The sequence below is a fragment of the Bacillus rossius genome, chromosome 13 (genome assembly GCF_032445375.1).
Source record: "Bacillus rossius redtenbacheri isolate Brsri chromosome 13, Brsri_v3, whole genome shotgun sequence".
NCBI classification, from domain to species: domain Eukaryota; kingdom Metazoa; phylum Arthropoda; class Insecta; order Phasmatodea; family Bacillidae; genus Bacillus; species Bacillus rossius.
The window spans coordinates 44,689,472-44,704,735 of record NC_086340.1 but is presented as its reverse complement, the minus strand read 5'-3'; the positions used below and the strand labels follow the sequence as shown (position 1 = coordinate 44,704,735).

The 15,264-nt window shown below is 35.0% G+C and overlaps 2 protein-coding genes across 3 annotated transcripts in view; both read right to left on the bottom strand.

Annotated features, from left to right (window-relative positions):
* LOC134538505 (neuronal calcium sensor 2) overlaps positions 1-9,217 on the bottom strand; it is a 560,474-nt gene extending 551,257 nt beyond the window's left edge. For both annotated transcript variants that reach the window (XM_063379883.1, XM_063379884.1), the window contains exon 1: positions 8,621-9,217. In XM_063379883.1, the coding sequence (XP_063235953.1) occupies positions 8,621-8,674 (54 nt within the window). In that variant the 5' untranslated portion in view covers positions 8,675-9,217. The remainder of the gene's footprint in view (positions 1-8,620) is intronic.
* LOC134538507 (neurocalcin homolog) overlaps positions 1-9,404 on the bottom strand; it is a 586,036-nt gene extending 576,632 nt beyond the window's left edge. Inside the window, exon 1 of the mRNA XM_063379892.1 lies at positions 9,224-9,404. The gene's annotated coding sequence lies outside the window, so the exon portion shown is untranslated. The remainder of the gene's footprint in view (positions 1-9,223) is intronic.
* Positions 9,405-15,264: the final 5,860 nt, after the last annotated feature.

The following is a 15,264-nucleotide window of genomic DNA, read 5'->3' as shown; positions in this document are numbered from 1 at the left end:
TCACTGTAGTGATACCAGTGCAGACAGGATGTTTGCAACGTTGCCTTGAATCCACAATAGCAGGCTAATGTGCAATACCATCTCGCCGAACACTGATTTCAGGAATTGGTTTTGCAGGTCCTCACATTTTTTTCTCTCATGCATTTTATCAACATTGGCAGTGGAGGATTTTCCTCTTTACTTTTCAGTGGGGTCTTTTCCCTGTGAACACAATACTGCAGAAACATCAGTCTTGAACTGCAAGAGGTCAGAAATGATTTTCTTTGGAATGTTTTGCAAGTTGCAGTCTCTTCGGTATAGCAACCAACTGTTCACCAATGCTAAATCTACGAAATGGAAAATCAGTTTGTGGTAATACTTCTTAGATTGTATGTTGATTCTGTAATATTACACTAAACCATACAGCAGATCTACACCCCCCCATGAACTTATTGTAGGTCAAAACAGCACTAGGGCATGAAATTTAAACTTTGCTTTTAGTTTTCTTGTCATATTGCTTCGCAGTGGATGTTGGTTGGGCACTATTGAACGTAGTAGCTAGTGAAACACCCCTGTTGTCAAACCACTTTATGACCCGAACTTCTACTCCATCAACATCCGTTGCTTTTTCTATCATTGAGCCTCTCCCAGTTTTCTTGATCTCCGCATCAGTTGGTAAATCTAACCCAAAAATATGTTGGATCTTATGGTGCCTAGGGCACATATTCCCATTCCAGCTAATGCAGTAAATAACTTCAATGAAGAAAACCAGTTGTCAAAAAAAGGCAAAAAGTTCTGGTGCTTTGGAATGCTCTCAACTAATCTCAGTACAATATTGGAACTGGCCCCAATATCAGACAATCCAGGAACAGTTTATATATATATATTTCCACAATATATTTCAAAATCATGATTTGTGTCACAAAGAGTAAAAATTTTGTAACCCCATTTGTGGGTTTTTTTTTCGGGTTGTATTGTTTTAGGCTTGACATTCCCTTGAATGGAACAATTTGTTCATTGACACAAAGATTCTGTTCTTTGGGAATAGACTGAAATTTTACCACCATTTTTCCTTTGCCTTTTATTTCTGCTCTCCTCATCGTAAACCTGCAATCCATTGATACAATTTTACAGTTATCATAAATCAACAAAAGTGTAGAAAAAACCTTCTGAAAACATTTACATGCACTGTAGAAGAAAAGTTTGTGTGTGAAAATATCATAATAAACTTGCATTGTATCAATAATTATGTATGTAATATTGTATAAACAATATAATTAGACTCAAAGAATCTTTACGAATCATTATAGAATGCTAAAGAAAAAAAATTCAAAAAGACCTATTGTTATCTCAAAAATTTCTATTAGTGCCTATTGTTGCAAATTCTCAACAAACTGAAATGTACATATAAATATTACTAGAATTATATCAAGGTTCATATCAATGCATGCATAATCAAAAATAAGCCTAACAGAGATATTCTATAATTTTTAGTAAATAGTTTACCTTTAGGATAAATGTTATAATGTATAGATTCGAGCTTTACCATTGATGCACTGCAGTCATGTGATTAGTGCAAAGAATAAAGCTTTCTTTTGTTTTTATTTCACTGCAGTAAAATTAAATCCATAGAAAATAAATGCCAACATGTAAACACACTAAAAATACCAGGAATGTAGCAGCACATTAAGAAAACAATATTTAAAAAAATTAAAAAAGGGTATGTTCAAAAATGCAACACCAGGCTAAAAGAGGTTAACAATTTACACGTATTTCTAATTTTCCGTAACATTTCTATATCAAAACAAAGAACATTGCACATCACATGCCAACTGTAACTTCAATTACTGCAGTAACTCACCAAGCAAATAATTGATGTAATTTTCCCCAACGAACACACAAAAAAAATTTTTTGTTAGCAGACTTTCAGTACTTGCCAGTGATGTTTAACATTTAACCCCAGTAACAAGCAAATGTGTTCTCATGTTCCAAGTACACTTATAATATGAAGTAGAGGTGGGTCGAAACGTATCAACCTGATACTTAATCACTGATACGTGCCTGTATCAGGAACTGCAAACGAGTACACTTGAAAAGTATCAAGTACTTTAGTATCAGTTCAGAATTCGCCTGGAACAACACCACGGCCAATGTGCGCAGAACCCGATCGCAGATGACGGTCACTTGGGCGGAGCTTGTGAAAGGGGAGGGAGCAGGAACGACGAATAAGGGATAAAAAAGGGAAATAATGTAGGGGAGGAAGCGCAGGGGAAGGCGTTGAAGGAGAGGCGCAAAGCAAAATTGTTACGAGTCGTTTGGTTATTGTCCCACATCAAAGTACGCTCAGTGCGCAGTGCGTGCACAGTCTCGTTCAATAATAAAACTAATGAAATTTTAATATTAAAAAGTACATTAATACAAGATATAATATTTATATTTGTGCACTTAACAGCTATGAAAAGTCAAATAAATTCTCAGTTGACACTAATAACAGATGTAATCAACATATGGACTTTTTTTTTTCGAAAACAATTAGTAACTGGTGTTTTCATACATTAAAAGATTACGATTTTATCAAAAATAAAAAAAAATAAAACAGATACGTACATTAGTGAGCATACTATATCAATGTTTACGTTTCAAATGTTTCTTCAGATTAGTCGATTTACACAAATTACAATTAGCAAACTCATTATTTTCCGTAACAAAATTCCACACAAATGAAGTCTTTTTCCTGCACTTATCCATTCCTTATTTCACTATAAAGATACTAACTACAAAGCATGACAGCCCGCTACAATGTACATGGTGGTAATTAATACACGGCCAAGACGAACTGCAGTGAATGTTGAACTGATTGATACTGGCTGTATCAGGCAGGCATGAGAGTAACAGAGGTAGAGAATTATCGGGCGTGATGAATAATGTATCAGAGACACAGATACCTTTTTACGCTGGTGATGACGGCACGGAGATTGTGTACCCTGTAATGAGAATGCTGATACCTTGTCGCTTCCTGGGACCGCTACTGCTCTGATACAAAAGTATCAGATACTTGTAACTAGGTACACTACTGTATCAGTATCAGGTTGGAACAGATACCGAAAATTGCTGTAACAACCCACCTCTAATGTGAAGCTAACTACTTCCCCAAAAAATTAAACAAGTAAACATCAACATTGTCAACTCCAATGCTACCAAATCATTAAATCATACTCGATTCCCTTATCATTGGCCTCCTATGAGTCATTATTCACCCCTACTTCCCCCCCCCCTAATAAGCTTCATCATTTCCCCGAATCGCGTATAAGAATTGAGCCAAATTATTTATCAAAGCTTAATAAATAAGCTGAATAAATTTCACTCCATCTGATTGAAATTTGTAGACTTATTACAGTATTCAGCACATTTATTAAATAATAAGATCAAGTCTTCCAAACAATAACTTTATAAATTACTTTCTTGAGCTAAACTGTCATGCTTTTTCCTTAATATCGAGGCCTATGTTATCAAATTCTTATGAACACAGGCTTCAGAGAACAGTAAAGCTAACTATACATATGTTATATATTTTAGGTACACTTTTTAATATCTGAAGGAATTCTTTAATAGAAACTAGAGAAATAAAACTAGTATTTTTGTAGCTGACCTGACATCTTATGTTATAGTAACTGTTATACCTATTGTGTAATATGAAAAATACTGCTTAATGAAAAGCTACCTAAACATAATTTTACCATTATTATGTTCATGTTCATAATTTAGAGCAATTTTTCTAAACATGTACTATGTATTCATTTTATGGTATTAAATATGTTTGTATTGTTTATTCTATATTTATTTTATATTTTATGACTTGATTTTTTTTTCCAGTATGCACACATTTTTCAAAATTTATTTTTATTTTATTTACTTAGGCTTACAAGAATATTTACTTAAAACAGAAAAAGGAAGTTTACAACATTAAAAAAAATATATATGTTTTTAGTAATCAGTAATCAGCACTGAACAGATATTTAGTACTCAACCTCTACGAAACTGAAAGAGGGTATTTAGTTGCGGTGATCACCGGGGCATGAAATCACCTCCCGGCACTACTTATGAGCACCGAGTCTGTATCAAATGTGGTTCACAACCCACTGTAGCTATCTGCGTGACATAAAACATTATTTCATTTCAAAGGTTGATAGGTAGGTAGGTATTTTAATCGCCCTAAGTGCTGAGCGGCTAGCCGCAGCTAGGCGGTGGCATCGCGAGTAGACAGAAACATACGCCTAACTCCCTTAACACAGAGCCATGGCTCACCCGTAGTTCTCGCCTCTTATTTTCAATCCCTGCCTAACAATTACAGTAGCACAGCAGTGTAACATAATTTAAAAACATTTTGTTTATTTAATTTTACTTAATTTTATAAATACTTAAAATTTTTGTGGAGGAAAAATATGAAGGGGGGAGGGGGGAATTTAAACACTATTGGGGTAACATTGGGGGTATTGGGGGTATTGGGTGAAAGTATTGGGGGTAACATGTTCTCCCCGGTTGCAGTATCTGTTCTCAAGGCTTCTCTATAACATGCAGTACAAACCAGCAATGGTGTATGTACACATAAAATGTTTTGAACCAATCCTCTACTTTGTAAGAATCACTCAAAGAATGTGAGAATGGTTGGTTCGGTAAGGTACGGTACATTAAAAATACCAGGAAATAGTGTGAACAAGTTAGATACTTACGTTATTTTAGTTTCTAGCAAAATAATAAAAAAAAATTTTAATTACTTTTAATGTAGCTAACCTCACCTAACACACTGTCCACTCTATTGTAAAGTATTTTTGGTGTCGTAAACTAACCCCACGACCCCTCACTATGTCATGGTAGGATTTGTAATATACAACCATAACCTATCACAATGCTCTCTTATAGAATGTTTTTAAAACATGTCATGAAGTAAGGAAAAAAATTGATGGGTCGGTTCCAGAAAGTGATATCGGAAATTGAGGAAGCTTAATATGGGGGGTATAAAAGATAGTGAAAGCAAATTACGTCATAGAAGTAGGCGAATGAGAGAAAATAATTTAGGGGTTTTTCATAAGTTGGGATCAGTGTAGCTGTTTATGTATTGTTATCAAGATAGGAGAGAAAAAAGATTTTTGATTGTTTTCGAAGTTTGTTGGAGAAATGGAACAGCCGGCAACGAACTAGTGGAAATTTTTCAAAAGCAATGGTAAATTTTAATTGAAGAAGAACCGTTACTAAGGAAAGTTAAATACAAGTAAAGATATACGTAGTCGTATGTATGTAATGGTGTGAAGGAAATGTAAATGGGATAAGGAGATGAATATGGAAATATTTGATGATACCGGTATTTAAATATTTAAATGTGTGAAAAATGTACAAAACATTTTTATTGGTATGGTGAATTCTGTTTTGCAATACCAGTATTTAAATATTTAAATGTATGTAAAACAGAATATTTTTTCCTTGGTATCATGAAGTATAGTACAGTCCCACCCAGTGTATTCTATTTGGCGATACCAGTATTTAATTATTTTAAAAATGTGATATATATATATATGATCACAAGTGTAACAATAAAAAAAATTAATTAGTTGGTAAAGAAATCCTCAACTTCAAAGAAAATGTGTTACTGGTATCATAATAGAGAAGGCCCACCCCCCCCCCCCCCCCTTTCTCGGGGGATTATATTCTAGTTAACGATACTGGAAAACAATAATTATAAGAAAACGAAAAAATGACATAAGTGAAAAATAAGGAATAAATACAATGTTCCCCGCCCGCGCGCTTGTCTCGGGAGAAAGTAGGGGTGGTAATGATGTAAGCGACACCATCTTGGTGCCATCATGAAAACTGCTAATGTTATTGCTTTCCAGAATAGTCCCACACCAATTTTCTTTCCTTCAGAAAAGATGGTCTCCTTCAGAAATCGTACATAATTTAACATTTAAGTGTTTTCTAGTTTACAGCAGCTAGCAAAGGTGTCGAGAAAAGACGGCAGGCGGGCAAACTCCATGGCCAGACACCAAGGGGCCCAGGTAGGATTTACTATATTTTTTAATGCATGAGTTTACACTAATAGAATAGGAAATTATGTCTATAGTTAATAGAATTCATTGTGCATATATGTTAAGTACATATTTTAATCCTTACTGTATACATCTTGTAATTGTTAGACATGAAAAAATTTATAACATTATGTATATGTACAAAAAATGTTCAAATATTTGTTAATCTAAGAAACTAAATGTAAAAACTTCTGAAAATCATCATTCAAAGTTCTGTACGTATACATTATTTTCTTATAAATTTATATTTCAGTGTATAAATGTTCACATTAGAGTGTAGCATGTTCTGGATATGTAAATATGTAAGTGACATGATCCATAGCCTTATGATGTCAACCAGAAACAAGGCTCAATGGAATGTAAATAAAATAAATAAAAATAAACAAACAATGCAGTATTCTCAGATTACATTTACAGCTAAGACCGCAATATTTTAGGGTAATTAATATTTTTTTTCTTTTTTAATGTGAGGGGTTTAAAAAGTTGTGCATCAAGAAATGAGGCGGAGGCCCAACCAAATGATACGCTCCCAGGGTTCTTAGCTTCTCTTGATAGCCCTGACTGTTAGCATATTACTTGTGTACAGTGCTACCTACGAAAACTAAATTTCTATGCAAAAGATACATGTTCAATTATTAAAAGCCAAATTTTGCTCCCTGGAAAAAAAAATTATCAGAATGTACTTAAGTATGCCTAAGTTAAGAAGTTGAATTACATAGTTCTCCTTTGGGAGGTAGCCAAGATATACGTATTTTAAAAATCCAAAAATATATTTATTAAAAGTTATTTTTTTAGGTGAATTAACTGCATAGTCCACACTATTAGGTACCTAAATCAACTGGTAAAAGTTTTGTATCACTATCCCTTGATCCTAATGGCACGATCCTGAAAACATTAATCATGTGGTACCTGATGCTTGCCGTTTTAATTCAGTATCATCGAAATAATCTGGATACAACAAAAATTGTGAATTGTGATGTATCAATGAATAATGATTGTGTTATCAGATCAAATAAAACTCTGAAAATTATTATTTTTTTACTTTCTAACATTGTATTGTAATCATGCATCATGTACCGCAGGATCAATCATACAGGATTACGCAGGGATAAATTTGGGTATCTGACATGGAACAATTACTAATCAACTAATTACTTTTGTGTGTCCATAAACTTTACAGCAGAACATCAGACAACAGTTAGGTTTACAGCACAATTGACTTAACTTACACCTACCTAACGAAGATACTATGATAGTCATGGAAATAAGGGCATAAATCTGGGGGGGAGGGTTTGTCCCTGATATATTAGGTAAGGTAAATATTGTATGTATGGGGTACATAAATATTACAGTTGGTTTATTAACTGTATAAGAGTCTATTAGGTTGTTTTGTTCACATTTTAACACAGCGTTGCCATATTGAAATATTTTATACAGGCACGTTCATAAGTGAACAAACTATTGATATAAGGTGTATGTTTAAACTGGTTAGAAATATTTACTGATAAAAATTAAATTAGTAAAATAATCACTCTGTGTTTATTAAAAGTTGTGCAATAGGATCTTAAATTTTTTATACATTTCTCAATTTGTATTTTTTATTGGTTTTAATCCAAACAGTTATATCATGAACCATTGGAGCAATGACAGTCAAATTGGGGTGGTCGCAGAAAATTAATTTATACTTTGTATGCTTGATAATGTGATTTAAATTTCCATAAATAATTAGTTATAGGTATAGGAATTTCAAAAATTTTTCAAAACAATAAAATATTTATCATTTTCAATTTTTTTCTTTTAACTCCACAATTTTCCTGTACTTCCATAGCCCTCTCCACTACCAACTATGTGATCTAGTTGGCAGTAAACAACACTGGAGTTCTAAAAATGTTTTGGATTTCTTTTTAAATAAGTTGGAACATCCAACATTTATTTACCTTAGGTGTAACTAAGTAACATTTAAATAATGTAAGACATAATGTATGCCTAGCTACATTGCACTGCTCACTACTTTGCCTTAGTAATTATTATTATTTTTTTTTTTTCAAAATTAATTCAAATACTGTCTAAAACTATTAAACTAAGCTCTTTTTTTTGTGCAGTTCTCAGCTTATAAATATGTAGTACATCATAACTCATGTGATAGTCACCAAAACAATAATTTAAGGTTAAAACATTTCTGGGGGGGGGAAAACAATGCTGTGAACAGTTTGCAAAAACTAACAGTATTGATATATCACTAAACAAAAAATAGTGGTGTGTTCTATGTAAGGTTTAAATTATGATAAATATATATGTTAAATTTTGACATAATCATATTTTAAGTCAGAAACTAAGTCGCTACTGAAAACCAACTTCCCTTACAAGAATCATAGAAAATGTTAATAACTACAATAATTGCATTCCAAAATGTAACAATATACCTAACGATGCAAGCCACTTAGGGCTTAACTCGGGTCGGACTTACAAAAACAAGACATGCATAGACATTGCACTAAGCTGGGCAATAGTCATTTTATAAATAGCTAAATTGGAATGAGGATGTAAAGATTCTTTCTTACCTTGTGTATTTTCACCCGAGAATCAGAGTTGAACGGCCGCACAAGCAAGCACATGTTCTTGCCAAACTCGCGTAAATTGTGTGTCCACAGTTGAAAGTCTTAGTTCAGTCACAAAACTTGCGTTAGCTGAGGTACGAAACAATTCGATTTCTTCGAGGATGTACTTTTTAACCCAAGACGTTCCTCTAATTTTCTCCGGCCGGTGATTAAAATATTAAAACGTGCCGAGGCACACACACTCATTCATGCACACATACACTCAATTCACAGCATTACAACCATTAAATCATAAACCCAAACAACAAAAAAACCAATGCAATAGTACATAACCAAAAACATAAACAAAGATCAATTTTTTTACATGTACAAGAAACTTTAGTGAAAGTTGGGCATGTTGTAACACAGACGCATACCGATTACAAAATTTAGATTAGTAATTAAAACTACGAAGACCGAAAATATAAATATCATAATTATCTAGCTGTGTTTTCGATATAAATAATTTACCAGGTACCATAACAAAATATCGAATGACGTATTTTACTTTTTAGAAATGTGTTAGCGTATGCTTACGAAGTACAGGAATCACGTCAGTTTACAAACCTAAGTCGTTGCGGTCGTTATTAATCCATAAATACCTCCTGAATTCAATACATTGTTTTCTACCCGCTACACCGACACCATCCGAGATACCATTTTGGAAATCTACGGGCCGACAACCTCGCGGAGATGAGCCGCCGCGGTTGGCTGCCCTGATTGACACTGCGCACCAGACGGTCGAACTGGGCGGCCATTTGAATTGTGTTCGGAGCGAGACAGCTTCACGTAAGGACGACAGATTATCTAGTTGGTCGAATCTCAACAAACTACAAGAAAAAAATTGTAACGTATGAACCACAAACCAACTACAAAAAAAAATTGGTTGTCTGTAAAGCCGGTTTACGGACGATAGTTTAACGTGACATCGTCATAACAAAACATTGATGAAATGATTGCATACTTTTATGAATAAAATTGAATCATTTTTATTTTAATAATAAAAGAATAAATAATTGAAATTATACTAGTAATCAGATTTTTAAAATACAAGAATAATTAACCTTTATTCCCGAAATTGTTGTAATAAGCAATGAAAACCACGTTAACTTTTCACTTCACTTTATAAACAGTCGAGTGGAAGAGAGACATGCGGCGCAAGCGTACAATGAGCGTAACGGGACACAGCGTAACGGAAAAATGTTACATATTGTAGTTACGTGTATATTAAGAGGAATGTTTTGTGTTAGTGAGGCAAAGTGGTAATATATCAGGAAACTAAAAGAAGCACAAACAAGGGGAAAATTTTGTCCAAAGGTGAATTTCTGCACAGTGTCAAACATGCTTAATAATATTCCGACATACACTTTGTGCGTGACAACGAAAACATGCAGTAAAGTCATTTATGAAAGCACTATACAGCCATCCATTATTATGTTTTTTTTTTGTTTTTTTTTTTTTCAAAAAACGCACTTTCTACCGTAGACTTTCCGTAAAACTATCAAAATAATCTAGAAACGTTATTCTACACAACCATGTAAAATATATATTTCACTAAAGATGAAATAAAAATCGACAAAGTTATTGATTATGTATTTAATATGAAACTTCTTTTTTGAGGGGGCTGCAATTATCGAGCGTTACAGAAATCCCCCGCGGTGGGGGAACCTGTTGAGAAGGGGAGTGAGTCAGCGGCAACGCCACTCGAAGCACGAGCGGTCGAAAGGGTTTCCGTCATGGAGGGGGCGGAGATAGGTACGTAGCGCAGCATGCTATATGTTGGTTGTAACGGCCGGAAGGGGAGACGGCGGAGGAAGAGGTAGAAATGACGCAGTAGTGATGCTACGGAATTCAGGTAACGCTGCTCGTGTTTTACCCGTCAGTTTTTTGACGTGACAACGTCTAATAAATCGATGAACGCCGGCTGCACGCACGAAAAAGTGTCCCGTTACGCTCATTGTACGCTTGCGCCGCATCTATCTCTCCCACTCGATTGGAACAACCATCGATTTGACTTTTTCGAGGAACATTAAACTTGAAACACTCCCATTCGTTTCCTACTTTTCCTATCATCGTCCTATACTTAACAGAATGATACAGATTGGAAGAAGTTAAATAGCAAACATGTATAAAAGTTATAGTTAAAATAATCTGTTCGTTAAAGTAATAAACATATTTGAATTAATGAGGGCAAATAAAAGTAAATTTATCAATTAAATTGTAGATTTCATTTCACTCCTTCTTTGTATCCATACGAAATAGTGATAAATTCAATAAAAGTATGCAATCATTTCATGAATGTTTTGTTATGACGTTGTCACGTTAAACTATCGTCCGTAAACCGACTTTACAGACAACCAATTTTTTTTATTATACTAATATTTTTTTTTCATGATATAAATATTCTCAATTATTATCTCTTGTTCGATAAAATAAAAAAATACATATATATTAATATTTTATTTATATCTATAGGTACCTACCTAATAAACAAGAACTTTCACTTCTGACACGCGTGTATTCCAAACGAACACCTTTTTTTTTAATCAGTCACAATGTACAGAACAATTAAAAGTCTAACGTGAAAATTATCTGAATAAAAACTTTTGCTTATTCATTAATCTTTAAGGTAGTATAATTGTAAAGAATCTGGCTCAATTAATTCGATCGCTGGGGTAGCCTAGGCATCGGAGTGTGTACCGTGGTGGTGTGGTGTCGTGTGTAGTGTTTGGGGGAGGGGAAGTGGGGTGGCAAAACCCCATAGGCGTGCCTACAAAAAGGGGGGGGGGGCATGGCCCACCTGGCCCCCCCTAATGTAATCACTCAGATCGGCATTTTCTCTAATGCGTTCGTTAATATTCGTATATTCCTGGCACTGTCACACTCAAACTGTTTTTCAGTGTTGCAGCGTGCTAATTAACAATATTTTTAAACATTTTATCGTTCTGGAAATACAGCCGCCTTAGTTTATATAAAACACGAGGTCCCTTAAAATGGCCAAGCAAAAAAAAATTAAGATGTTTGTTAAAGTTCTGTTGTCTGTATTGCTGTGTTTGCTTTCACTAAACAGAAGTTCATTTCAAGGTATATCTGGACCAAACTATTGGAAAATTTGAGGGGGAAAATGTGTAAGTACCCTTTAAACATTGTCTATGGAAAAAAAAACATATTTTCAAGATTGTTAAAACTATTCGGATATAAATATTAACTAGTAAACATATCTCGTTGATACTGCACAAAAATATAAACACGGCATGAGTGAATGTATTTAGGCTATTTAACATTCTAAATTCAGCTTCTGATTTAAAAATTTAGCAGCCCCCCCCCCCCCATGGAAATATCTGGGCACGCCTATGCAAAAACCCCGGGACCCGGACACCAGGGGGCCGGAAAACAGAGGGGCCCTATTACATTTCAAGTCTTTTTAATGCTCTTATTTACCGTGATAGCAGGATGAAAATAACAAATCTGGAAACCTCAAGTTATGCAATATGATTCGCAAATCAATTTTACAGTCCTGGCCACGGTAACTTTGTACAAGAAAAATGGCCTGGAAGAAAGTTATGATCACAGACTACACGGAGAGATAAAAAAATTTATATATATTATAATATATTTTGTTTCAATGTAAATGAGGAGGTTTGGTCATGGGCGAAAATCTGTAGGATTCCCAAGAGGGGACGGTGGGATAGCATTTATCATTCCCATTTCACAGTTTCGATTTAGCAAGCGTGAGCGGGCCACCCTCAAATAAGGGTTTTCTGATTCTGTTGGGAAAAAAAGGGGGGGGGGCATAGGCTTGGTTATCTGATAAGGGAATGAAAAATCTGCTGGTGCGACAGGTGTGTGTCGTGTGAGGGAGATGTTATTTCAAGATAATGAGCGGGACAGCTTCTGTTGCCGCAAGCAACTCGGATTTATTTATGCTGCTTGATTCGTACACCGCGATCATTCAGTTTTAGCATATATTCAATGGTTTTAGCGTGTTATAGTTGGCACAGCGCACACATACAGTTGCCGAAGCATAATCGTGTCATATATGCGTGTGTAATTTTTTTTTTCCGTTCCAGTGATTTCCAGTTTGCTTGGAATATTAATTGAATGATCAGTAGTATATAATAGTAGGTCCAGGCACAGGGTGCAAGATGCCGAGCCTGAGGCGGTGTCCGCCATCTTGGATTGTTACGTCACGGCGGCCATCTTGGAAGACCTTGAACTATGACCTTGACCTTTAAAATTTGCCAAAAGACCCAACATTTGGCCAAAAAATTCGCCAAAATTCACTTGTCTAGTTTTTTTAGGGGGAAAATGTCAAAAAAATCGGAGGAATAAAATTTGCCCTACTTTGAGGAAAAAATTCCCGTTTTAAAGGAAAATTTCCCGTTTTATTCCCCAAAAATGCCAGACGCTTGAAAATTCCTCAAAGCGACTTAAATTCCTTATCAGCAAGCCACCCTAAGGCGGTGAGATCATTAATTTGACCTCGACTGCCATCGTTGCACTTTTCGTTAAGGCTAAAATTTTAAAAATTGGTAATTATAATTAGTTTCAAACGGGAATAATATTAACATTTACTAAAAAATTAATAATTTTAATAAAAAGGACACAAACTTGGATGACGTCACCATTGCACATTTCATAACAGCCGCCATATTTAAAAACCGTAATTATTATCGAATTTGAACGGGGGAATTTTAAAATTTATAAAAAATTACGTAATAAAAATTTAATAAAACTTCTGCCATTTTGAATTTTGTCAGTTACATTGAAATTCCATTTTTGTTAAACTAGAAAACCGGAAAAAAATTTTAAATTCACTAAAATAATTAATCATTAAATTTTCATAGAAATAACTTCCACCATATTTTATTTTGTACACCATATTGAAAATCCATATTTTTTGAGCTAGAAATTCGGGAAACATTTTAAAATTCACTATAAAATTATTATTTTTTTTTAAATTATAATAAAAAAAAGCATACATATGTCACGGAGTCCTCGGTTCAAACCCGGCGAGAGCAATCGATTAAGAATGGTGACATATTCTTCCTCCGCGGAAGCCACCAGCAGACTGACCTCCCACCACTAATGCCAAGGTAGTATGACATCATGGCGGCCATCAGGTTTCGTCTGCTGGAGGCCGACATCTTGGTTCCGATATATTGTTTTCCTCTGCTAGAGTGCACTGCCACGGTATATTAGTTTAATTTTTGCTAGCTAGAGTGTAGCAATTATTATTTGTAGGCCTCTCAGCAAAGAAGTTTCACTTCAAAAAAATTTGTTGTCTGTAAAGTCGGTTTACGGACGATAGTTTAACGTGACAACGTCATAACAAAACATTGATTAAATGATTGCATACTTTTATTAATAAAATTGAATCATTTTTATTGAATTATCACTATTTTGTATGGATACAAAGAAGGAGTGAAATGAAAACAATTTAATTGATAAATTTACTTTTATTTGCACTCATTAATTCAAATATGTTTATTACTTTAACGAACAGATTATTTTAACTATAACTTTTATACAGGTTTGCTATTTAAGTTCTTCCAATCTGTGTTATTCTGTTAAGGATAGGACGATGATAGGAAAAGTAGAAAACGAATGGGAGTGTTTCAAGTTTAATGTGCCTCTAAAAAGTCAAATGGATGGTTGTTCCAATCTAGTGGAAGAGAGATAGATGCGGCGCAAGCGTACAATGAGCGTAACGGGACACACCGTAACGGAACAATGTGCGTAACGCGACAATGTGCGTAATGGGACACTTTTTCGTGCGTGCAGCTGGCGTTCATTGATTTATTAGACGTTTTCACGTCAAAAATAGTTATAACGGTTGCACTGGACTCCGCTCGCAGAGTCCCGGCTGCGGTGTTGGGCGAGTGCTGTGGTTGGCAACACTGCTCGTCGGCACGCGGAGCTCGTCTGGCTGACGTCACGGGACGCGCTGCGGCGAGTCGCCGTCGGACGGAGCGGAAGTGAAACACGTGTTCCGCGGCGGGCCGACGCGACGCCACCACAGACTAGCAGACGACGCAGAAGGAGCATTAGCCGCCACGCGTGAAGCCACATTTCCCCCCAATTTTCTGACGTGACAACGTCTAATAAATCGATGAACGCCGGCTGCACGCACGAAAAAATGATGACATTGTCCCGTTATGCGTTGTCCCGTTACGCTCATTGTACGCTTGCGCCGCATCTACCTCTCTTCCTTTCGATTGGAACAACCATCGATTTGACTTTTTCCAGGCACGTTAAACTTGAAACACTCCCATTCGTTTCCTACTTTTCCTATCATCGTCCTATCCTTAACAGAATAACACAGATTGGAAGAAGTTAAATAGCAAACATGTAGTATAAAAGATATAGTTAAAATAATCTCTTCGTTAAATTAATTAACATATTTGAATTAATGAGTGCAAATAAAAGTAAATTTATCAATTAAATTGTATATTTCATTTCACTCGTTTGTATTCATACAAAATAGTGATATTCAATAAAAATGATTCAATTTTATTCATAAAAGTATGCAATCATTTCATCAATGTTTTGTTATGACGTTATCACGTTAAACTATCGTCCGTAAACCGACTTTACAGACAACCAAT